Here is a 24,622-nt window from a genome sequence, read left to right as displayed (position 1 = left end):
AATATTCGTGCTATACCAGCCACCTGACAATAATGCTTGGTCAGTGTTAACCAAGGGGTCATATCTGCATTTGTACCAAAAGGGTTTGTTTTTTTAGTTAAAAACTTCGTTATTCTATAAAAAAAATTTTATGCAGAAAGCAATATTGTCTAGTGTCCCTTCTAAATTTAAGACTCTTTGAAATCAGAGTTATGCATCACTCCCAACTTATTATATGTTTTATAAGAATAATAACCTGCACTAACCATAGCTTAGAATATTTTCATGTGATTTCAAGCATCAGTTAACAGCAACTTGTAAAGTGCTTTTACACGGCATTGTAATAATTTTAGTCTTCTGCTGCAAATATATGTATGCCTCACTTTTTCTTCTCAGCTGGAAAAAAGACAGTGAGGGTCATTGTTTGAGTACCTGTTTTGAACACAGTTTGTCTTCACACCTGCAATATCTTCAAATCTCTCTTTGTTCCTGGGAATCTGTTACTATGATCTTCCCCTCCAGGCTTTACTGTGTTGTATCCTTCTCATTGGAAAAAAAACAAAATTCCCTCAATTCCTTGAAATAAATAGAGAAAAATGAATTAATGGTGTTAGCACAGTTGACTAACAATTCTACAAAGAATCACTTTTCTTAAATGTATTATAATTTATCGCTTTTTTTGGTATAAATCATTTGTTAGCTATCTCTGGTATATTTTTATTCTTCTATAAAAATCATCTACAGTCACTTGATTTTTTAAAAGGATTTGAAAAATTAGATGAATTGTTTTGATAGAAATAAAGTTTAAGCAGTTTCATGATAAAAGATTCATTTCTTGGAAGAGAATTTATTGTGCTTTCACAGGGTAATTTGTAAAAAAGCATTCACTGTTTAAAAATGTATAATGTGCAGTTTTATTTGTTTCAATAGCTTACTAAAGGATCTTCAGTTTTCTCCGAAGTTGTAATTTCCAGAATGCTAGTTTTTGTTTTGATTGTTTAGTAGGATTCAAAATCATTTAGTTTCTTCCTCTTCTAACCTTTATGAGACTGGACTTTACCAGTTTCTAAAGGGATAAAAGTGAACCTATTTGTTAGCATAATTATGTTTATCACAAGAATATTTAGCTAGGTTTTTGGGTCTCTTGGGTCTTGTTTTTTTTTTCAATATATAGTGGACACCTGTCACAATAAAATATTGGAAACTTAGAAGATTTATGAAGTTGTTATAACCTATAGGAAAATTATTTACTATGTTTATTCATTTTCTCATTCAGCAAGTTTTTTGAGCCCCTACTATGTCCTAGGCACTGGTCTAGCCACTGAAATGAACAGGCAAAAATCTACCCTCATGATGGAGTACATTCTACTTGGGAGAGCAGGGAACTGTGTGTGTGTGTGTAGCGAATACATATGCAGTAAAACCTGTGTAAGGCAAAAGCCTGTTGGAGCAGGAAAACTCAAATGTTTTCCACTAATTGAGAGCGATAGAGAAGTGGTAAGACCGCATCAAAGGCAGAAAACTTGTGAGACCTGGAAAAAGAAGACAGTCCCGTCGAGTTCCAGCTCTCACAAGTTTCACTGTACATGCATGTATTTGAGTATAAATGTGTGTGAATACATATATATTATACATGCATCGTATGTATACGTACAATATGTAGTATATTGTATAATAGAAAATGTTAAGGAGAAAAATAAAGCAAGGAAGAGGGATAGAACCGGGAAAAAAAAAACCATTGCTGTCGAGTTGATTTCAACTCATAGCAACACTATAGGACAGTGTAGAACTGCCCCATAGGGTTTCCAAGGCTGTAAATCTTTATGGAAGCAGACTGCCACATCTTTTTCCCATGGAGCTTCTGGTGGGCTCAAACCGCTTACCTTTAAGTTAGCAGCCGAGTGCTTAACCATTGTGCTACCAGGCTGTAGAAAGGGTGTGTTTTTTAGTAGTATGGCTAGAGAAGGCTCACTGAGAATAGAAATTAAAGACCTGAAGGAGTGAGCCATGTAGCTAGCTAGGGAGAATAGCATTATGGGCAGAGGCTGTTCTGTGCTAGGAACAGCAGGAAACCAGTGTGGCTGGGGCCAGATGAACAAGGGCTAGAGTAGTTAGAGATGAAATCAGAAAGAACAGTGTCTGATCATGAAGTGCCTCACTGATTATTTTAAGGACTTTGGCTTATATTCAGAGTGAGAAGAGAAGCCATTGCAGAATTTTAAGTAGAGGAATGACTTACACTTCAAAAGTATCGCCCTGGCTGCTATATTAAGAGTGTATCTTTGAGCGTTGCAACAGAAGGAGGCAAGGATAGAAGCAGGGAGATCTCATAGGAAGTTATTATAGTAATGTAGGTGAGAGATGATGGTGGCTTAGACCGGAGTGGTGAGAAATGGTCAGATTCTGGATATATCTTGAAGGTAGAATTGACAAGATTTGCCATTATGGAATGTAAAAGAAAGATGACTCCAAGTATCTGAGCCTGAGTGGAGTTGCAATTTACAAGAATAGTCAAAGTTTCTAGAGAAGGAAATTATGGTGAGAATTTCAGGAGCTCTGTTTTGAAAATACCTACTAGAATTTCAAGAAGAGATGTTGGTGAGGCAGGTAGATGGATGTACAAGTCTAGAGTTTAGGAGTGGGGTTCTGACTAGATACAGAAATTTAAGAGTTAGCAGCATATAAATGGTATTTAAAGTCATGAAGCCAGAGAAGAACACCCTGGGGCATGAGTATAGATAGAAAAAAGAATGACCGAGTCAGGGCACTCCTAACATTAAAAATCTGGGGGATGATGAGGATTGACCAGGAAAGAAGGAGGAAAACCAGTTGAGTGCTGTATTCTAGAAACTGTGTTAAAGAGTTTCTATCTAGTAGTAGTAGTGTTTAGATGTCCTAGATTGGTCAGGTAAATTATGGACTGATAATTAACCATTTGATTTAGCCATATGAAGAACAGTGATGGCCTGACAAGCTGTTTTGATGGAATGATGGGCACTAAATCTTGGAATGGATTCCAGAGACAATTTGAGATACTGAGGATAGGCACCTGTTTTGTTTTTGTTTTTTGTTTTTATTGTACTTTAGGTGAAAGTTTACAGAACAAATAGTTTCTCATTAAACAGTCAGTACACATATTGTTTTATGACATTGGTTAACAACAACAGACATGTCAACACTCCCTTCTCAGCCTTTTTTTTTTTTTTTTTTTTTTGTGAAAATATACATAGCCAAAGATACACCATTTCAAAAATTTCTACATGCACAGTTCAGTGACATCAATTACATTCTTCCATTTGTACTGCTGTTCTCACTTTAGATGAAGGTTTACAGAAGAAAATAGTTTCTCATTAAACAGTACACATGTTGCCCTATGACAAGGGTTAACAACCCCACTACATGTCAACAGTGTCCTTACTCAACCTTGAGTTCCCTATCACCAGCTTTCCTGTCCCCTTCTGCCTTCTAGTCCTTGTCCCTGGACTGCTGTGCCTCATTAGTCCCATTTTGTTTTATGGGGCTCTCCACTCCCCGGCTGAACGGTGAACCTCGGAAGTGACTTCACCACTGAGCTAAAAGGGTGTCTGGGGGCCATGCTCTCAGGGTTTCTCCAGACTCTTTCAGGCCAGTAAATCTGGTCCTTTTTTGTGTGTTGTAGAATTTTGTTCTACATCCTTCTCCAGCTCTGTCCAGAACCCTCTATTGTGATCCTGGTCAGAGCAGTCAGTGGTGGCGGGCACCATCTAGCTGTACTGGACTCAGTCCGGTGGAGGCCTTGGTAGCTGTGGTCCATTAGTCTTTTGGACTGATCTTTTCCTTGTATCCTGTTCTCTTCATTCTCCCTTGCTCCCGAAGGGGTGAAACCAGTGGAGTATCTTAGATGGCTGCTCACAGGCTTTTAAGACCCCAGACGCTACTCACCAAGGTAGAATGTAGAACGTTGTCTTTATAAACTGTGTTATGCCAATTAAGCTAGATGTTCCCGGAGACCATGGTCCCCACAGCCCTCCGCCCAGCAATTCAGTCCCTCAGGGAGTTTGGATGTATCTATGGAGCTTCCATGACCTTTCCTTGTACAAGTTGTGCTGGTTTCCCCAGTATTGTGTACTGTCTCACCAGATAGGCACCTGTTTTGAGGAGCTATACTGTAAAAGGAAGAAATATGGCAATAGGGGGTCAGATAATAGAAAGTTTGGATGCTGATAGCAATGAGCCAGTGTAGAGAGAATAATTGATGATGAGGAAGACGAGAGGGAGAATTGTTGGAACACTGTCCTTAGGGAATGTCTTCTAGTGCACATATGGACTTAGCTAGGATCTCGACCGTCCAGAATAAAAGGAGAGAAAGTGGAGTATGTAAACACAGATGAGTAGATGTGGTAGTGGGGGGTTGTGGAAGTGCTTCTTTGCTTCTGCTTTCTCAGTGAAACAGAAAATGAGTTTATCACTTGAGGATTAGGATACTGGAAATTTTATATTTTCCTGTGCACCTCTTTGAGTTTGCTGTGGTACCCAGGAGTACCTCAGCACACAATTTGAGTACTGTGGAACTGCAGAAATATATATAGCCTGATTACTGGTTGGCATAAGGGTCCCCTTGAGATGGTAAATTTAAAAGGTGACTAGTTAGCATTGCTTTATTTTTTCCCTCTACCCATTTTCAGCTGTATGTGTGCATGTTGAAGAGTTGGATTTAACCAGGGTTGTGGCTGAGGGTATAAATAATTGACAGTGGAATTCTAGTTGGGTAAGGAAGAAAGTGAAGGTATAAAGGGCTGAGCGACAGTAGAAATGTAGAATTAACGGATAGTAGGTCTGGAGGATAGAGGCGATCAAAAGGTTGTTAGATTGTTGTGTACTAGAGAAATGAGCTGAACAGATAGGAGTGGTAGTTGGAGAATGAAGTATTTGAAACTGACCTTATGGAAGAATTGCAGATATTGGTAATGATGAGGTCTGGAGTTTGACCAAGGATCCCTGGGTAGCACAAATGGTTAAGCACTTGACTACTAACTGAAAGATTAGCGGTTTGAACCTACCCAGAGGTACCTCAGAAGACAGGCCTGGTGATCTGCTTCCAGAAGGTCACAGCCCTGAAAGCCCCATAGAGCAGTTCTGCTCTGCACATGTGGGGTCACCTTGAGTTGGAATTGTTTCCATGCAACTAACAATGGGTTTGACCAAGGGAATGAATGGCTGAGGTAGAGTGGGAAGACAAGGTCATTGGAGGAGAAGTTAATGACCTGAGAGGACAGACTACTAGAGGGATCCTGTATGAGCTGACTGAAGTCACCAGGAATTATGGCAGGAGTTTTAAGAGAGAGAGTGAAAGTGAGCCAAGGGCTAAAATCTTCAGAGAATGAGAGGGTGAGATCTGATAGTCAGCGAATGACTAAAACACTTGGATCCTCTGAGAGGCAGTGCTGGCTGTTTTTAGGGTGGAGGGATAATAGCCTGGGACCAACATTGAGGAGCAAAATCATTTAACCCCTCCAAGCCTAATGATGAGAAAGACTTGAGAGGTCTACAAGGGGAAGCAGTTTGTCAGAAAAATCAGGGTTGAGGATCACAGTCATAAATGGAAAAAAGCCAACAGAATGACTTTGTAAATGGGTAGTCATTACCTGTCTCCCATCAATCTTGGCTTCATGTTCTTTTACTAAATATTGGAATACATATTGGCCCCTTTTTCCATTTTTTACTTTAGTCACCATTCTAAGAAAATTAATGTTTATCTGCTAAGCCAAATATGGTAGAAGATTTTTAAGTTCAATTTGATCTGAATGCTATGAAGTAGTTGATTACACTCTTACATATCAAGACCTAAGTAAAAGCTTTAAGAGTGAGCACAGCATATGCATATAGTTACTTGATCTCCTCTTAACTTCACTGCTATTAGCATAAAATCCATTTTGATCTTATTACAAGTTGCAGTTTTTATGTTTCACAGTTGATCAACATGACGGCCACAACCTTAATAATTATTTGCCATTTCATCTATAATGTCATAATCAGATGGATAAGACATTAAGTAATGCTTAGTTTGGGGGAAGATATCATATAAATTTTCATATCTGGTATTTCTATTCTATTTTATTGGTCTGTATTCATACATTGATACCACTTTTAATTACTGTGGCCTTATATTTTTTTAACCCGTTAAGTGGAGGTTCCCTTGTCCCCCATGTTCTTTTTCAGTTTTCCTTGATATTGCTTATTTTGCTTTTCCTTAAGAGCTTTAGATTTGGTTTTACTGACTTATTTTTTTCCTTGAGATTGGATTAAACGTATAAATTCAGGGAGGGTTGAAATCTCTGATACTGATGATTATCGTAAAAACTGAGAGCATATCATTCTGTTTGTTCAGGTTTTTAATGTCAGTACTGTTTTGAAGGTTTCATTGCTTAATGCATATTATCTTGTTAAGTTTATTCCTATTTTATTTTTTACCATTGTAAATATTGCTTTTTTTCATTATATAAATCTTCTGATTAATTGTGTATGTGAAAAGTATATATGTAAGTTTTGTTTTCCCAAACTTACCAAATTGTTTTATTTGGGTTTGTTTTTTATTTGATTCTCTTGTATGTTTTCCAAATAATCGTATGATCTGCGTATAGTGGTAATTTATGTCCTCTTGCCTAACTTTCTGCTTCTGAACTATTTCTCTTAATCACTTGTATTGAATTTGCCAAAATTTTGTTTATTTTTTCTTGTAATAGAAGTCCTGGATAGTCTTTTCTTACAATTATGGCAGACAAATTAACAAGAATTGCTATTGTCAACCACGACAAATGTAAACCTAAGAAATGTCGGCAGGAGTGCAAAAAGAGTTGCCCTGTAGTTCGAATGGGTAAGCTGTTCTGTGGATCATTTAAGATAAAAGCGGGTATTAAAAGAAATGTCTTGGTAGTCCTGTGTTTTTTTTTTAGCTTGGACTTTGTTTTCGTTATTAGTTTCTTTAAAATATAAAGATAAGAAAACCAGTTTTTGTTCTCATTTTCTCTTATTACATTGTGATTGAATGATCCTTTTTTTCTTAAGAAAACAAATTATGAAATACTATATTACTACCAGTTTTTTAAAGTTCATTAAATGTGAAATCAAACCAGAGTTTTGGGTACTGAGATTCTTACTATTCTACAAAATTCTGTGGGGACAAGACTGCCTTATCTTTGATAGTATTATCATCTTTAAAAACAAGAATAAAAAAGCCTAATAGCAATGACTATTCATGACGTTTTACTATATTTTCAAGATTAAATAAATTTCCAGCAATTCAGTGTTGATGAATTGTTTTCTGCATTTATTTTTGGAGCATCACTTACACAGCTAACATTTCATTCCGTATTTCATTCATATTTTATTCCATTACCCAAAGCATATTTTGTTTTGTGAATTAAAGATTCAGGTCAGTCAGCTAAAAAATAAGTCTTTCAAGATCTGCCACATTTTTACTAGCATATTTTCTTCCGTAGTAATAAATTTAAAGAATAGAGTCATCTCTATTGCGTGAAAAGAGGATTCATATATGTAAAAAGCCAGAAATTTGATTCAAAAGTTATCCTCACAAAGCAATGATTTAAGACAGTATCACAAATGGGGCTTCGTTTTTGCCTTTATTTTTGAAAAATTGCTTATATATGGAAATTTGGAACCAGCATTTCCCAGATAACAATGTTCAGAAGATTTAGATCAGGAAAAATTATTTAATTCTGTCTTTTCCTTTACCAGGAAAACTATGCATAGAGGTTACGTCTCAGAGCAAAATATCCTGGATTTCTGAAACTCTTTGTATTGGTTGCGGTATTTGTATCAAGGTAAGTGATAATGTTTTCTTTTATTTATCAGAGCAAATTTGTAGCCTCAGTATGATAACTGAAAATTCTGATGCATAGTAACTTTTTAAAGAGGCAAAATATAAAGCAAAGAAAGAAGAATATAAATTTTGGAAAATGGTATTCTTGTGTCAATTATCGAATGCTATTGCTTTTGTAATGAATTAAACCACACTATTTAACTTTGTAAAGCCCCATTTCCAGACTCTTCTGAGAAGGGCACTCTCCAACATATCTTTACAGAACCTTTTGGAAGTATATAGATACAAAAAATATAACTGTCCTATTACATGTAACAACCTTTATTTTAAATATTTTACATGTTACATATTTCAGCTTTAATTTTATTTAACTTTAAAAGCGCACTTTTTAAGTACAAATGAACAGAACCAAAAAATGTTAAATTTAACCTAATCCTTAAGTGCTTACACTGTATTACATGTTCTATTGTTGGGTTAATCCCAATAGGATAATTTTTAGAAATGTCTCAGTTTTTGTTGCATTGAGTAGTTTGGTCCTTTTGATTTCGGAATGACAAATTTCAACCTTTAATTCATTGAAAACATTTAGGAACCGTACATAAAGTAAGTTCTTAACTTAGGTATTTTTATTTGTAGGTAATAAATTATGAAAAGGAGCTTCACCAGTGTATGGATACCACATATGTATATTTTATATTGGTTTTTGGTTAAGTATTCCAAAAAGATTTCATAGATACCTGAAAATGTCTTCCCTTGTTTTGAAAATATAAGTAGGAAACATTCCTTCTAGCAGATATTTACTAATTTCTTATTAGATGTCCTAGGTGGTGAGAATATGATTCTGAACGATCTATTTTCTTTCTTTGCTGCTATAGAAAAATGAGATTTCAAAGCTTTGAGTATGTACTTCAGTGGAAGATACTAATGAGATAAATCTATTGAGGGTGCTGAGGGATAACGTATACTTCCTGAACACCAAAATACTTATAATACACCTCATATATGAACAGTGGATTTTTTTTTTCTTGTAGATTTAGAAAAGTTTGCAGCCTGTAAGCACTTTAGATACATTGATGGAAAGAGGATAATAGAGAATTCTGTAAATGGGTAACTCCACTGGCATTAAAATATAGTTTATGTAAGAATTAAAAGTTATGGTTAGTGGTAGTTATTTTATTAAAAGATAAAAGGTTTTGTGTGTGTGTTGTTTTATTTTTTATGTTCTTTTAACTCATGTAATGGGAATTCATTGAAATCTTCATGCACAGAGATTTTGAGTTGGAGCCATGAGCAGACCTCTAATTTAACGTTACACTGTTTGTATGAACCTCTGTAGTCATCTGTACTTTTGAAATTTTTTTCTAGCCACGTTGTCGTGTGCCATCAAGTAGATTCCAACTCCTGGCGACCCAGTAGGGCAGAGTAGAACTGCCCCCTGGGATTTCCAAGGCTGTAATCTTTACAGAAGCAGACTGCCACATCTTTCTCCCATGAAACAGCTGGTGGGTTCAAACCACCAACCTTTTGGTTAGCAACAAACACTTAACCACTGCACCACCAGGAATCCACATTACCACTCTTAAATGACCTTCCTATTCTTGCCCTTGGACATTTATCTGACAGTCAAATGTTACAGTTTTCTATGACTGAGGGTTTTTTTTTTGTTTTGTTTTTTTGTTTTTAATTTACTCATTCAAACTGGAGTATCCTTTTCATATGGGATGGATAAAAGTCACAGCAGAAAGCTATTAACCCTCGTTCTGTGCAAACTATCATGTAAGCTGTTGGTGGAACATAAATAGCCAAAAAGATACAATCCATGGCCTTAAAGGACTTTACAAGGTAGAAGAGGAACCATATAAGGAGAGGAATAATTGAAGAAAGTGGAGGGAAACCATCTGTCATAGGCTGAATATTGGAATCGTATACTCAGTAAAAACCAAACCAAACCCATTGCCATCGAGTCGATGCCAACTCATAGCAACTCTACAGGACAGAGTAGAACTGCCCCATAGGGTTTCCAAGGAACAGCTGGTGGATTTGAATTGCCAACCTTTTAGTTAGCAGCCGACCACTTAACCAGTGTGCCACCAGGGCTCCGTGTATTCAATAACCATTTTTTATCTTGCCTCTTAGCCTTTTTTTATTCTGTCTTTTAAAAAAACAAAACTCAAGTTCTGTAAGGTTTTTCAACAAGTATTAAATACTTATTAAGTGCATAGGACTATGCCAGTCACTAAGCAGAATATAAAATTAGGCAATATAATTTATACCTTCAATGAACTTAGTTTTTATTTTTTAAGTTAAGAAAAGGACATGAAACAATATCTCACATCTTTGTGAAACCTCCCATATTTGGAAGATTACTTATAAAAAACTTTTTAATCTATCCATTTTAGTCATGTGTATATGTCTACAAATTAATACAAAATTAATTCTTTACTTTAAATAACAGAAATGCCCCTTTGGCGCCTTATCAATTGTCAATTTACCAAGCAACTTGGAAAAAGAAACAACACATCGATATTGTGCCAATGCCTTCAAACTTCACAGGTATATTTTCAAGTCAAAATTCTGGTTTACTTCAGTAAACGTTAAGAGTAAAATACCTTTGGAATTTTCAGAGTAAAGAAAAATGGAAGGAAATTGTATTAACCATCCACTAAAGGGTATAATATGATAACATCATGTAGAGTCATATTGTATATGTCGGTAGTTACTTCTGGCTAACGTTAGAATTACCTGGGGGATTTCTTAAAACTACTAATGCCCAGATTGAACCCAAACGAGTTATCTAAGTATTTCTGGATTGTAGGGCTCAGACCTCAGTAGATTTTAGAAGCTCCCAGGTGTTTCTAATGTACAACCAGAGTTGAGAGTCACTGATGTACCTAGTACCTTATTCCCCAAAATGTCTTTTAAGAGAACTTGTTTTTGGTATTATTTATCCATTATCTTATGATCTACCGAGACTATTACTCTAAACTTGGACATACTAAATCACAAGCAAGTCCCCTAATTCTTAGAGATTTTTATCTGCTGAATACTAATATTTTGAATCTGGGAGTCTAGTTTTAACTAATGAAAAGGTATTTCTCAACCTGCCAGCTTTAAGGGGCCTACTGCAGCAGGGAGAATGAAGTGGAATATTTCTGGTTGATGAGGCACTTCTCTCCTTGTGAGTAATTGGCAGGCCAGGAAAAAAAAAAAGAAAGTGTGAAGTTGTACCCGCTATGTAATTTTCTACCAAAGCGTTTTGTTGTACATTAAAACTGAGTCTTATATGTAAAGAAGAAATCTTACTTTAGAATGGACTTTGAATGGAAATGAAATCAATAAAATTTGGAGTAGTACTGGTCATGGATGCATTTCTAACAATTAACAGTTTATATTAATCTCGGCTGTTTTTTCCTGATAGCCAGTAATGTCTGGCATATATCTCTTAGCTTATTAATGGATGTGTGTGGAGTGCAAATGCATTAAAATACATCATTCAAATATTACGTAGCTTTTTCTACCCCAGTCTGAGTTATTTTGCTATTTTTGTATACTTGTAACAGGTTGCCTATTCCTCGTCCAGGTGAAGTTTTGGGATTAGTTGGAACTAATGGTATTGGAAAGTCAACTGCTTTAAAAATTTTAGCAGGAAAGCAAAAGCCAAACCTTGGAAAGTATGATGTATGTATTCTACCTTATAAAAATGAGTATTTGGGGTTGGTTTTATGAGACTTAGAAGGGAGGTGTGTATGTGATTTTTTTTTTTTTAATGTTTTCAAAATTCATGAAATTAATGCAGAGAAATTATATATAAATGAAGCTATCTTTTTAATTAAAATCTATTAATAGTACTTAGCCAATAATTCTGAGCTGCCTTAAACTGTTAGGTGTTAATAAGCCTTGATTTAAAATGGAATTCACCTCCAATCTTAAGGATAAATTAGAAGCCAAAAGTATTCTATTTGAATATATGTTCTATTTTGTGTTGATGAAAAACTTAGCATATTAGACTCTATTCTTAGTGAGAAAGTATCTCTTTTGATATCATACTAGACTTTGTTCTACTTTTATAACCAGCCTCTTTGCAATTGTATGATTAATTTAAATTCATATAATTATATGCTCTTTTCGTAGGATCCCCCTGATTGGCAAGAAATTTTGACTTACTTCCGAGGATCCGAATTGCAAAATTACTTTACCAAGATTCTAGAAGATGACCTAAAAGCTATTATCAAACCTCAATACGTGGACCAGATTCCCAAGGCTGCAAAGGTCAGTTTCTTTTTTTGGAATAATTTTTGTATTATAGATATTGGTGTAGGCATAAAAGAACATCAAAGTAAACTTGTTTTGCTTTGTGACTCTTAAATATTGGGGAAGAAAAATAGTGGTAACTATTTCTAATGTGTCACGATAGGGGACAGTGGGATCTATTTTGGACCGAAAGGATGAAACAAAGACACAGGCAATTGTATGTCAGCAGCTTGGTAAGTGTTTATTTTGTGTATGTGTTTTAATAGGCCCTGAACTTAAGTCACAAAGGTATACATCTTTATGTAGGTTATTGAAATACATGGGAAAGTCTCTACAGTACGTAATTGCCATATGTACTTTTTATATTATGTGTTTCTCAACTGAAATACTCAAACCCATGAATGATATGAAATAGCATGCAGTATACATTTTGCCTGGAAGAGGTAAAATAAAGCTTACAATATTGAGCACAATGCCTCTATGTTCTTTGTAGATTTAACCCATCTGAAAGAACGAAATGTTGAAGATCTTTCAGGAGGAGAGTTGCAGAGATTTGCTTGTGCTGTCGTTTGCATACAGAAAGCTGATATGTAGGTTATGTTTACCTCTTTTGTAAATCTTAATCCTTGCTTTAGAGTTGTTATTAGTAATGCCGCTAATACAGCTTTGGTTTTGAGAAGAATTAATAGAAACAGTATCAAAGGCCCTAATTTCAAGGTAAGATGTTGAAGTATTGTGCATCCACCTCCCCTTCTCCCTGATGTTATTCCTGCAGGGGAAAGAACACTAATTTTTTTCAGTAAGTAACTTGCAACTTAGGAATGGGTTCCAAAGGTTTTTTATATAAAGTCAGTTGTTTAAGTTAAATTCTCTTTTTGCATTAAAAAAAAAGTTTTAAGAGTTAAGCTCTCCTGACTAGAACACTTATATACTGTTGGTGGGAATGTAAAATGGTACAACCACTTTGGAAATTGATTTGGCACTTCCTTAAAAAGCTAGAAATAGAAGTACCATACGATCCAGCAGTCCTACTCCTTGGAATATATTCTAGAGAAATAAGAGTTGTCACGCGAATAGGTATATGCACACCCATGTTCATTGCAGCACTGTTCACGATAGCAAAAAGATGAAAACAACCTCGGTGCCCATCAGCGGATGAATGGATAAACAAATTATGGTATATTCACACAGTGGAACACTACGCAACGATAAAGAACAACTTTGAATCTGTGAAACATAACATGGAGGAATCTGGAAGGCATTAATGCCGAGTGAATTTAGTCAGTCGCAAAAGGTCAAATATTGTATAAGACCACTATTATAAGAACTCAAGAGAAGGTTTAAACACAAAAGAAAACATTCTTTGATGGTTACGAGTGTAGAGAGGGAGGGAGAGGGGTATTCTCTAGCTAGATAATAGATGAGAATTATCTTAGGTGAAGGGAAGGACAACACACACTACAGGGGAAGTCAGCACGACTGAACTAAACCAAAGCTAAGAAGTTTCTTGAATACAGCCAAACACTTCGAGGGACAGAGTAGCAAGGGCAGTGGTCTAAGGACCATGGCTTCAGGGGAAATCTAGGTCGTTTGGCATAACAAATTTCATTAAGAAAATGTTCTGCATCCCACTTTGGTGAGTGGCATTTGGAGTCTTAAAAGCTAGCAAGCAGCCATCTAAGATGCATCAATTGGTCCCAACCCACTGGAACAAAGGAGAATGAAAAGACACAAGGAAAGTATTAGCCCAAGAGACAGAAAGGGCCACATAAACCAGAGACTGCATCAGCCTAAGACCAGAAGAACTAGATGTACCTGGCTACCACCAGTGACCACCCAGACGGAACACAACAGAGAGTTCCTGACAGAGCAGGAGAAAAGTGGGGTGCAGAACTCAAATTCTAGTAAAAAGACCAGACTTAATGGTCTGACCGAGACTGGAGGGACCTCAGAAGACATGGCCCCTGGACCGTTTGCCCAAAACTAAAACCATTCTCAAGGCCAACTCTTCAGACAAAGATTAGAATGGACTATGGGACATAAAATGATGCTTGTGAGGAGTGTGTTTTTTAACTCAAGTAGATAAATGAGACTAAATGGGCAGCTTCTGTCCAGACGTGAGATGAGAAGGCAGAGACGGTCAGGAGCTGGTTGAATGGGCACGGGAAATAAGGGGTGGAAAGGAGGAATGTGCTGTCACAGTATAGGGGGAGCAGCTAGGGTCGCATGACAATGTATGCATAAATTTTTGTATGAGAGGCTAACCTGAATTGTAAACTTTCACTTAAAGCACGGCAATAAAGAAAAATAAAGAGTTAAGCTCTCCAACCAGGCCAGGAAGTTTTTAAATGTCTCAAGTAGCCTACAAAGTCTAAAACCCTATATAAGGGTGGCATGCCATGTGAGGGAGAAAAGGGAAGTGGAAAAAGCAACTTTGTTATCTACCTTTTAGTGCCTTCTCCCAGATATTTGTTACTCTCATCTTTCTCCACATTTCTACTCTGGCATCTAATGCAGGCTAGTTCTGCACAAAGCATTCTATGAATTCTGCGCCATGTCTCCTTTAAAAAGCCCCGGTTGCTTTGATGCAGTTGACTAGCTAGTTAAAAAGAAAAGCTCTCTGAACTACTTCAGACTATTAGAATATTTTCCTTGAGGAGGCTTTAAATTTGCAAGTTGGCCTAATCTTGGAGGTTCTTCTCAGACTTGGCGTGCTAATCCTGCTTTTCATAATTTTTTTCTTTTTTCCACTTCTGAGCAGAAACAAGTGTTTTCATCATTACTGGGTGAACTTTTCATTTGTATATGAGGGAATTTTTATTGTTTAATCAGACTGTGTATATTACAGTCCTTTAAAATAACATACAAGTTACAGTTAGGTCATTTATTATTCAAATTTGTTGTATTTTCTTTTCTTTTTTAATATAGTTTCATGTTTGATGAACCTTCTAGTTACCTAGATGTCAAGCAGCGTTTAAAGGCTGCTATTACTATACGATCTCTGATAAATCCAGATAGGTAAGTACTGATCTGATACATGCCTGTGTTGTTTTGTTTGGGAAGTTTTACAGATCTCTGAAGATTAAACACTGGAACCATCAATGTCGCATACACGTTTTCTATTTTGGTTGTCGCTGCTACCTGCATTTTGTCTTCTGCCTAGAACAGAGGTTCTTAGTGCACAATTCGTTTATTACCACCCATATCCAGCGAGCCTAGGAATACTTTGAAATTACATGCAAACTTTGACATATGTATGTGGCTTTTGGGGAAACAGATCCATAGCTTTTACCAGATTTTCAAATGGATATGTAACACCCCTTAAAAAAAAGAAAAAACTGATTCAGACCATTGTAAAACGCACCAGAGTAGTTCTGTTTGTTCATGATCTTGCCAAGGAAAAGAGAATTCTTCATAACCTTTGTTAAGTAATCACAGCATCCTGTATTTATGTGGTGCTGTTATAGTTTGCAGAGTTTGATTCTCCTGGTAATCTTACAAATTAGAATCTTTAGGTGGTATTCCCATTTCATAAATGAAGAAGTTTAGAGGCAGAAAAGCTAGTTGTTTGCTCTCCATTACAAATTTACTATATGGTAAAACTATGAACAGAACCCAGGGTATTTTTCTGTATAGCATTTTCTATACTATACTGCCTGTCTTTAGTCACTGATTTAATAAACATTGTTTTAAATACAAGGGTGATCTTACAAGAAAGCAAGAGAAATCCCTAAAAATCGAAAACCAAAGAGGGAGCTATAACTCAGAGAGGAGAGATGAGGGGTCTTGCTGGACTATGTAATGGGTCTTTAATACTAGGGGACACGAAGTAAGGCCTTGTATTGGATTATGATGCATAAAATGCTACAACACTCCAAAGACTAACTCCTTTCTCAGCAAAAAGGAAAATTGAAAACAAAAAACTTGCCTGTCATCACATGAAAACCTTAAGGAAGCCTTGTCTATCTCACCAAGCTTGTTGGGATGGAAGGATGACTCCCCTTCAAATCTCTCTTCATAGGCCAGCAGCTTGCATGGGTATAGATAGTTGAAATTAAAATAACCCAGTGGAGTGTCAGAACCCTCCAAGCTGAGAAATTAGCATAAAAAGGGGGATCCTAGAATTTCAAATAGAAAACCAGTCTGGAGGGATATCCCTTCAACCATGGCCACATGGAAAATGAAAGTGTTAGGGGAAAAAAGGAAAGAAAGTCATAGATAATATATAATTTATCTACACATAATTTTTTAAATGTCAGATAATGTCCTAATTGTAATAAAAAGGAACACTAAAAGGAAAATAATTTACAACCATATGACACGTATTTCAATATGCAAATAAATGCTCAGCCAAATCACACTAGAAAACAATGAAGTCACCAGGTGCTTAGACCCATGTATAATGAATAAATTTCAAATTAAAAGGACATCAGAAGCTATTCTGTATAGGAAGTATAGGGAAATGAAATAAATAGCAGAGTTCTAGATGGACTCCAGAATAAAACTAGTGTGAGAAGTAATACTGCACAAGACCTTTTCCTGTATTATGAGAGGGCAGTAACCCTAATTGTAATAAGGATAACATGTCAAGACAAATTAGACTGACAGTGGAGAAAATGATGAAGGCAGTTTCGTAAATGCGCTTTGTTCTATAGAGTTTAGGTTCTTCAATAGTCAAAGAGCAACCTTTGGATAGATAATGTAGTTTCATTTATTCTGTTATTACCAAAGAATAATAAAGGAAATCAGCAAAGCAAAAAATTACTGTTTGGAGGTAGTAGGGAGAAATATTCACCTATTCTATGTTGTGTCCTTTATGTATATTTAATCTTCACGGAACCCCATATTCAGTGGAACTCTGGGGTGTTCAGAAAAGGCATTGCTGTAAATTCTTATTCCCCAAACCCTCCAAAAACAATATCTTGCCTAAATGACTTTCGGGCTTCTGCTTAAGTTCCATTTGAAGGTGGGGGAAGCAGGAGGTTTGACCTATTTTTCTGTTGTTGTTTTTAAAGGAAATCAAAGGCCACTACATAATACTTTGCTGCCTTACACTGAGTTTTGAAGGGAGCATAGAATTTTAATTATTAAAAAGTAGAGAAGTAGAATACTGACAAAGACACCAAGACAGGATGAGCACTGGCTCACCTGGCTGATTTGCCATTTTTATTGTGATAGAAAACATTTCTACTTAATTTTTCCTTTCCATATCAGACTTGCCCTCATTTTTTTTTTTTTTTCCCCCATTCTTTTATCACCTCAGACCTGGATTACTGTGATGGCTTCCTAAAAAATAAAATCTATAGATAAAATCTTGCCATATTCTTTCTGAAATGATATTTTTTCATATTTTCATACTGGCACTGTGCTGTGTGTAGCCTCTAGCCATATATTGCTTTTTTTTTTTTTAATTTAATTAAATGAAATTAAAAATTCATTTCTTTAGTCACGCTAGCTACGTTTCAGGTGCTTAGTAGCCACTTACGTCTAGTGGCTACCTTATGGGATAGGACAGAGTTAGAACTTTTCCATAATCATAGAAAGTTCTATTGAGCAATGCTGTTTAGAACCCACTGTTTTCCCCTTTGCCAGTGACCTTAAGGCTGTATTCTCCATCTTGTCATTCAACAACTTTATTAAATATCTGTTTGATACACAGCACAAGACTAAAAATAATAAAAGTGCTAAAGTAAATATCTTACCACTTTCCTTCAAGATATTCATGGGCAAGTTATAGGGCTACTCAAAAATAATAAAAGTTCATCAGTTCAGAAGTATGGTGGTTCAAGAGGGAGTGAAAGTTTATCTGCATATTTGGAAAGATATTCTTATGGGAGGTAAGATTTGAGATGGACTTTAACGGGTTTAGTGGGATTTCAGTAAGTGAAGATTTGGGCAGGAGACTAGGCAGAAAGAATAGCCCTTAGACACAGAAATGGAGAGGTGGATTATTCAGGAAACATTGATTTTTAGTGCTCCCTTGTCTGTAAGTAAGAGAAAGATAGCAGCTGAAGTTTTAGAAGGTCTTAAACAATAACCTAAGGATGTTGTTCATTTATTTGGAATTGAGAGCCTTCAGGGTCTTGGAGAAAATGAGATTTGTCAAAAGTCTATGGTAGTAGTCAAAGAAATATAATGAGGACCTGAACTAGAATTTAAGCAGACCAAAAAAAAAAAAAAACCAAAATGGACAGACCAGAGATTGCTGAGAAAGAGTTCACAAACTTGACAATTTAAACAAGATATCGTTTGGAACAAAAAGTCATTTTCTATGTGAGTAATGACTCCAGGAATACAAATACAGACAATTTTTATTTGTGAAGGAAGGTAATAAATAAGAATTTGAGATGTCCGCAGGACATTTCTTTTGGACGTCTCGAACAAAGTTGGAAATAGGAATGAAGTGTTGCATGACCATTTAGGCTTAGTGACTTTTACCTGCCTAATAGCTTCTACTGCAGCAGTAATTTTTTCTCGATCATTTCATTCATATCTACCGGTTTAAGGCCCATGTCATGTTCCATCTCATTCATAAAGTGCTCTGGTACATACTAACCCATTTCCTTTCTGACCTTCACTGAATTTTATTATCTGTAGAACATATTTTGCCATTTAGTCTTTTTTTTTTTAATGTCTATTCCTTGTCTTCCTGGCTAAATTCAGGTTAAGGATTCTGTCTTCTTTCTCTCTGCATTCCCTACTACAGCTAGCATTGGAGAGAACAGATAAGAAGGTTTAATACGTCAGTCGGATAACATGTTTAAACAGTTTAGGCTATATCTGAATTGAATCCATTGTAATTGTTTCTAGTTTATAAAGTTTACTTAAAACTTTAGCACAGCACATTTATTTCATACATCCATGAATTGTTTAATGTTAGTTTTTTATTTTCAGTTTAGGGAAACAATTTTAAATATGGACATTGATAATGAGCCTCATTGAGAGAAAATGTTTTTCAGCTTTTGCCTAATATGGTCTTTACACTTTATGTTTTTGTGTGTGTTGATTTTCCTAAAATTTACAGCTGGAGTAAAAAGAGTTCTGGTTAATTATATATGTCATGTCATATTTAAAAATGCAAAAATCTGTTTCCATTTCCAGGTATATCATTGTGGTGGAGCATGATCTAAGTGTGTTAGACTATCTCTCTGACTTCATCTGCTGTTTATATGGTGTGCCAAGTGCTTACGGTGTTGTCACTATGCCTTTTAGTGTAAGAGAAGGTAACTTGAAAAACTGTTTCCACATATTTTGCATTCTCTTCCACTGTAATGTTTAAAAAATATATTATGGTTGATATTAAGTAGTTTTATATTGCTCTAAAAATTATCCAACACCATGGTCTTCTAGAATTTAATCCCTCAACAAAATGTATATATTAGGTTATATACGTCTGTTTATGTAGAATTTCTTTTTGAAGAATTTTCTGTTGGGGTGGGTAGAAGTGCTTTATCAGTGCCACTGTTTCTTTTCTGTGTTAAATTTTTCTTATTTTGGCTTCTACAGCATCATTATAGCGTTTGTCATCAACTTTTGTATGCAACATGCCAGTTTCAGTAGTAAATTCATTCAGTGCTCATCTTTTTATGTTTCAAATTGATCTATAGTATTTACCCTAAATTTGTGGAACTAAGGCTGTGTCTAAAAGTCAAGTCAGCTAGTTCAGTAAGTAGACTTAAATTTTCACGTATTCCTACCGCTTTCAGGAAAAAGGCACTCTGACCTCTCTACCATGTCTCTCCCTTCCCTGTGCAAGCAAGACAAAGGTAGAAATAGTGGCTCCTGAAGCAAATATCAGTGCACTCTCTCTCTACCTTGGATGCCTTCTTCCTTTTCTCTCACATTTTCTTCCACTGTTTCCTTGTTCCTATTTTACTTTGTTTCTTCTCTTCAGCTATGTCTTAAGCTGATAAACTAGAACACCTAAAAGGACTACTTAGTCCATTTATCTTAGGAAAAAAATAACCGTATTCTATAAGAAAAATTTATTTAACCTTGTAGTTCCCTAGCTATGTGGTAGCAGGCTCCTTTTTTATTTATGTATTTATTTTAAGCTATCTCTTCTTCAAAGAGATAGTTTAACAAAAAATTTGTGAGGTTGCTATCTGCCAGATTTTCTTGCCAGTAGTCAGAACCAGTTACTAATTTTTATTCTATTAAGTTTTTATTGAGTAGCCCTTCTATGCCATATAGTAGTTCTAGAGTCAGGTTGTTGATGATATGGGCACCTGGCAATCATTCTTCCATGTTCTTCCATAATCCTGGTTATAAATGCCTTGTCTGAAGGCTATCCCGTTCAAAAAATGGTTCCTGGTGAGATTTTCAATGTGCCTCACCTTAAAACAGTTAAAATATGAAACTGCATTTAATCTCTGCTTTCCTTTAATATACTTAAATTAATGCAGTACATGTAAAAAAGCTCTCTGTAAACTACAAGGCCAATTATAGTTTGAACACATTTTTAAATTGACAAAACAAATATTGCCATAGGAAGGTAAAGACTGACTAGCTGTGTTTTTTGAGCAGGGTCTCTTATTTCTCTGAGATTTCCTTTCCTTACCTGATAAATGAGGCACCTAGACTAAATGGACCCTAAGTTTCCTTCGCGTTCTCAGGTTTCTTATTTAATTTTTTACTTTATTAGGAAACCCTGGTTGCACAGTGGTTAAGAGCTACGGCTGCTAACCAAAAGGTTGGCAGTTGGAATCCACCAGGCACTCCTTGGAAACCCTACGGGGCAGTTCTGCTCTGTCCTATAGGGTCATATGAGCCGAAATCAGCTCAATAGCAAAGGGTTTGGTTTTTTTGTTTTTTTTTCAAATCTGTCTTTTGCACCCAGTGTAAAACAATCTCATGCAGAAATTACATATCGTAATGAAAAAATGTAGTGTTTCATGTGTGTATGCGCACATGCAAATTAGTTAAACTTACATTAGTTACATGAAACACTATGCTGTCACTTCATAGTATGCAGACCTGCATGTTATCAGAAATCCACAGAAATTTAAAAATCCATATGTAGATTGTAGATTGCTCCCAGAAGAACCTAGGTTTTGGGCTTTTATATGATGATTTCTTGCTTAGGAAAATTTTTAGTTTGTAATTGATCTTTACTAGTCTATTGATAAGGACTTTCTTTCCAACAGGCATAAACATTTTTTTAGATGGCTATGTTCCAACAGAAAACTTGAGATTCAGAGATGCATCACTTGTTTTTAAAGTGGCTGAGACAGCAAATGAGGAAGAAGTTAAAAAGATGTGTATGTATAAATATCCAGGAATGAAGAAAAAGATGGGAGAGTTTGAGTTAGCAATTGTAGCTGGAGAGTTTACAGATTCTGAAATCATGGTGATGTTGGGGGAAAATGGTAAGTTTTCCTTATTTTGTGATATTTGAAATTCTGTTTATCCAGTCACTTAGTTTTAACTATTTCATAAAATACTATGATTCAGTTATAGGGCTGGGAGCTGGATTGAATCCATAGATTTCTCAGTGTAGCTTCACACTTTTGTGACATTGTATAATTTAACTCATTGTCATTCATTTGAAGTTTATAGTTCTCGTTTTGTTTTATAACCTTCAGTGAAAGTAAAAAGTTTTTTCTTAGTTGGTCTTTCTGTGTATAAATTTTTTTTTTTTAATTGTGCTTTAGGTGAAAGTTTACACAGCTCAGGTTAATTTCTCATACAAAAATTTATACACATACTGTTATGTGACCCTAGTTGCAGTCCCTATAATGTGACAGCACACTCCCCCTTTCCACCCCATGTTTCCCATGTCTGTTCAACCAACTGCTATCCCTTTCTGCCTTCTCGTCCTGCCTCCGGACAGGAGCTACCAATTTAGTCTCTTGTATCTATTTGAACTAAGAAGCATGCTCTTTATGAGTATTATTTTATGTTTTACAGTCCAGTCTAATCTTTGTCTGAAGAGTTGGCTTCAGGAATGGTTTTAGTTTAGAGTTAACAGAGAGTCCGGGGGCCATGTCTTCTGAGGTTCCTTTAGTCTCAGACCAGTAAGTCTGGTCTTTTTACGTGAATTTGAGTTCTGCACCCCATTTTTCTCCTGCTCCGTTAAGGACTCTCTGTTGTGTTCCCTGTCAGGGTGGTCAGTGGTGGTAGCCAGGCACCGTCTAGTTCTTCTGGTGTCAGGCTGATGGAGTCTGTCAACGTATAAATTGATAGGGCAGTTATTTATCTTGGATACTGGCTAGGAAGGAAAGGATAAGTTAATAGTTCAAAAGCAATCTAGTTTAAATAAAATTTCCATGCTCATCTCCATTTGGAGCTTTCCTTATTTGAAATTTAGGTTGGTCTACCTTTGGAAATAGCTATGTCACCAGCATTTTTAACATTAGGTTGCTATCATAAGTGTGAGATAAATTTGACTACCAAGTATGTGCTGTTACTTTCATGACTTAAAAAAATATTTGATTTGAATTGTAATCTCTTACAGCTTATAAAACTACTATAGAAAAAATTTTTTTTCTTCTAAATTCTAGGAATTTTGAATTGGATTGTAGTGAATTTAAACGTTTTAGCAAATGAACTTTGATGGTAATTATCATAAAACAGTCTATACTATCTTTATAAGTTGTGTGCATTGATATTTTAGTTGAGTAAGTCTTTAAAACTAAAGACTTAAATATCATACTTTGTAGACTTAGACCCACAGTTTATTAAAATGGTTATAATAAGCCTTAAAAAAAAACCCATTGCCATAGAGTCGATTCTGACTCAGCAATCCTGTAGGGCAGAGTAGAACTGCTGCCCTGTAGAGTTGCCAAGGAGCACCTGGTGGATTTGAACTGCTGACCTTTGGATTAGCAGCCGAACTCTTAACCACTATGCTACCAGGGTTTCCGTTATAAGTGTTAGCTAGTCTGTATTCCTCCTAATTAGCTTAAATGGATACTTAAGAGGTTTAAAAAGTAGGCAATAGTGATTTACTCTAAATGCATGTCATTGTGTTGTGTATTGTGTTGCCAGGTACTGGTAAAACAACATTTATCAGAATGCTTGCTGGAAGACTTAAACCTGATGAAGGAGGTACTGTTTTAATGTTGAGACTTTTCACTCTCTTCTACATAGTAAACTTTGAAGATCTGGGCAGTTTTCAGTGTCTTGTTTATTTGCATTATTTTACAGGAGAAGTACCAGTTCTAAACGTCAGTTATAAGCCACAGAAGATCAGTCCCAAATCAACTGTGAGTTGTTATTCTGTTACTTTGTGATTAAAGAAAAAAATCTATATGTAACTATTTCTTTAATCTTTTACTCTATTAAACTTCTCCCAATTAGATTCTGTATAGTTTTATCAAAAGTGGCTAAGGGCGTGACCCTTGATTGATTTCCACTGCTAGGAGGAATGTGCTTAAAATCTGTTTGGCATCTTTTCCTAAAGTAAACCTTTAATAAAACTTGATGGGGTTTCTGCTGCAAATGACATCATCAAGAAAGTGTAAAGGCAAACCACCAAATAGAAAATATTTGCAGATCATATACAGTGAAACCTATGAGAGCTGCAGCTTGCCTGGACTGCCTGGTTTTTCTGGGTCTTGTATGTTTTCCATCTTTGACAGGGTCCAGTCTCAACCACCTTTCCGTCACTCTCTATTGGTGGAAAATGTTTGCGTTTCCCTTCTTTGACATTTTCGCCTTATACATGTTCCAGCTTTTGCAGGTTTTACTGTATCTAATAAGGGACTTGCATCCAAAATATATAAAGAGCTCTTACAACTCAATTTAAAAATGGGCAAAGGGTTTGAATAGATATTTTTTCAGATATACAAATGGCTAACAAGCGTATGAAAAGATGCTCAGCATCATTAGTCATTAGGGAAATTCAAAACTACAATGGATACCATTTTCACACCCAGTAGAATGACTAAAATGAAAAAGTTAGACAATAATAAGTGTTGATGAGGATATAGAGTAATTGGAATCCTCATACATTGCTGGTGAATATAAAATGATAGAGCCACTTTGGAAAACAGTCTGGCAGTTCCTCAAACAAACAGCAGTTCTACTCCTAGGTATGTCTGCAAGAGAAAAGAAGACATATCTAAACAAAAACCTGTACACACATGTTCATAGCATTATTCATAGTGGCCAAAAAGTCTAAAACTCAAGTGTCCGTCAACTGATGAATGAATAAACAAAAGGTGGTATATTCATATAAAGGAATACTGTTTGGCTATAAAAAGAAATGAAGCACTGATACATGCTACAAACATGGATGAACCTTGAAAATATGATGCTAAAGTTAACCTTTGATTTCTACAAATGTTATAATGAAGTTACCTTCATTATCGACACTCAGTATCTCAACACTCGCTTTATGTCTGAGAAGGCTTGTTGTTGTTAGGTGCTGTCAGGTTGGTTCCGACTCATAGCAACCCTGTGTGCAACAGAAAAAAACACTGGTCCTGCACCATCCTCACAGTTGTTGCAGCCACTGTGTTAATCTGTCTTGTTGAGGGTCTTCCTCTTTTTCGCTGACCCTCTACTTTACCAAGCATGATGTCCTTCTCCAGGGATTGGTCCCTCCTGATAACATGTCCAAAGTATGTG

General features: G+C 35.9%; 1 protein-coding gene across 1 annotated transcript in view; it reads left to right on the top strand.

Annotated features, from left to right (window-relative positions):
- The window catches only part of ABCE1 (ATP binding cassette subfamily E member 1), a 36,706-nt gene that overhangs the window by 1,119 nt on the left and 10,965 nt on the right, over positions 1 to 24,622 (top strand). The window contains exons 2-13 of the mRNA XM_004378853.2: positions 6,702 to 6,832; positions 7,714 to 7,799; positions 10,254 to 10,351; positions 11,359 to 11,476; positions 11,930 to 12,067; positions 12,213 to 12,282; positions 12,543 to 12,639; positions 14,978 to 15,067; positions 19,151 to 19,272; positions 21,196 to 21,417; positions 23,039 to 23,098; positions 23,198 to 23,256. Coding sequence (XP_004378910.1) covers positions 6,730 to 6,832; positions 7,714 to 7,799; positions 10,254 to 10,351; positions 11,359 to 11,476; positions 11,930 to 12,067; positions 12,213 to 12,282; positions 12,543 to 12,639; positions 14,978 to 15,067; positions 19,151 to 19,272; positions 21,196 to 21,417; positions 23,039 to 23,098; positions 23,198 to 23,256 — 1,263 coding nt within the window. The 5' untranslated portion in view covers positions 6,702 to 6,729. The remainder of the gene's footprint in view (positions 1 to 6,701; positions 6,833 to 7,713; positions 7,800 to 10,253; positions 10,352 to 11,358; positions 11,477 to 11,929; positions 12,068 to 12,212; positions 12,283 to 12,542; positions 12,640 to 14,977; positions 15,068 to 19,150; positions 19,273 to 21,195; positions 21,418 to 23,038; positions 23,099 to 23,197; positions 23,257 to 24,622) is intronic.

The sequence above is a fragment of the Trichechus manatus genome, unplaced genomic scaffold (assembly GCF_000243295.1).
Source record: "Trichechus manatus latirostris isolate Lorelei unplaced genomic scaffold, TriManLat1.0 scaffold00059, whole genome shotgun sequence".
Taxonomy (NCBI): domain Eukaryota; kingdom Metazoa; phylum Chordata; class Mammalia; order Sirenia; family Trichechidae; genus Trichechus; species Trichechus manatus.
The sequence above is the reverse complement of the archived record's forward strand: the minus strand, read 5'-3'. Positions and strand labels throughout refer to the sequence as shown.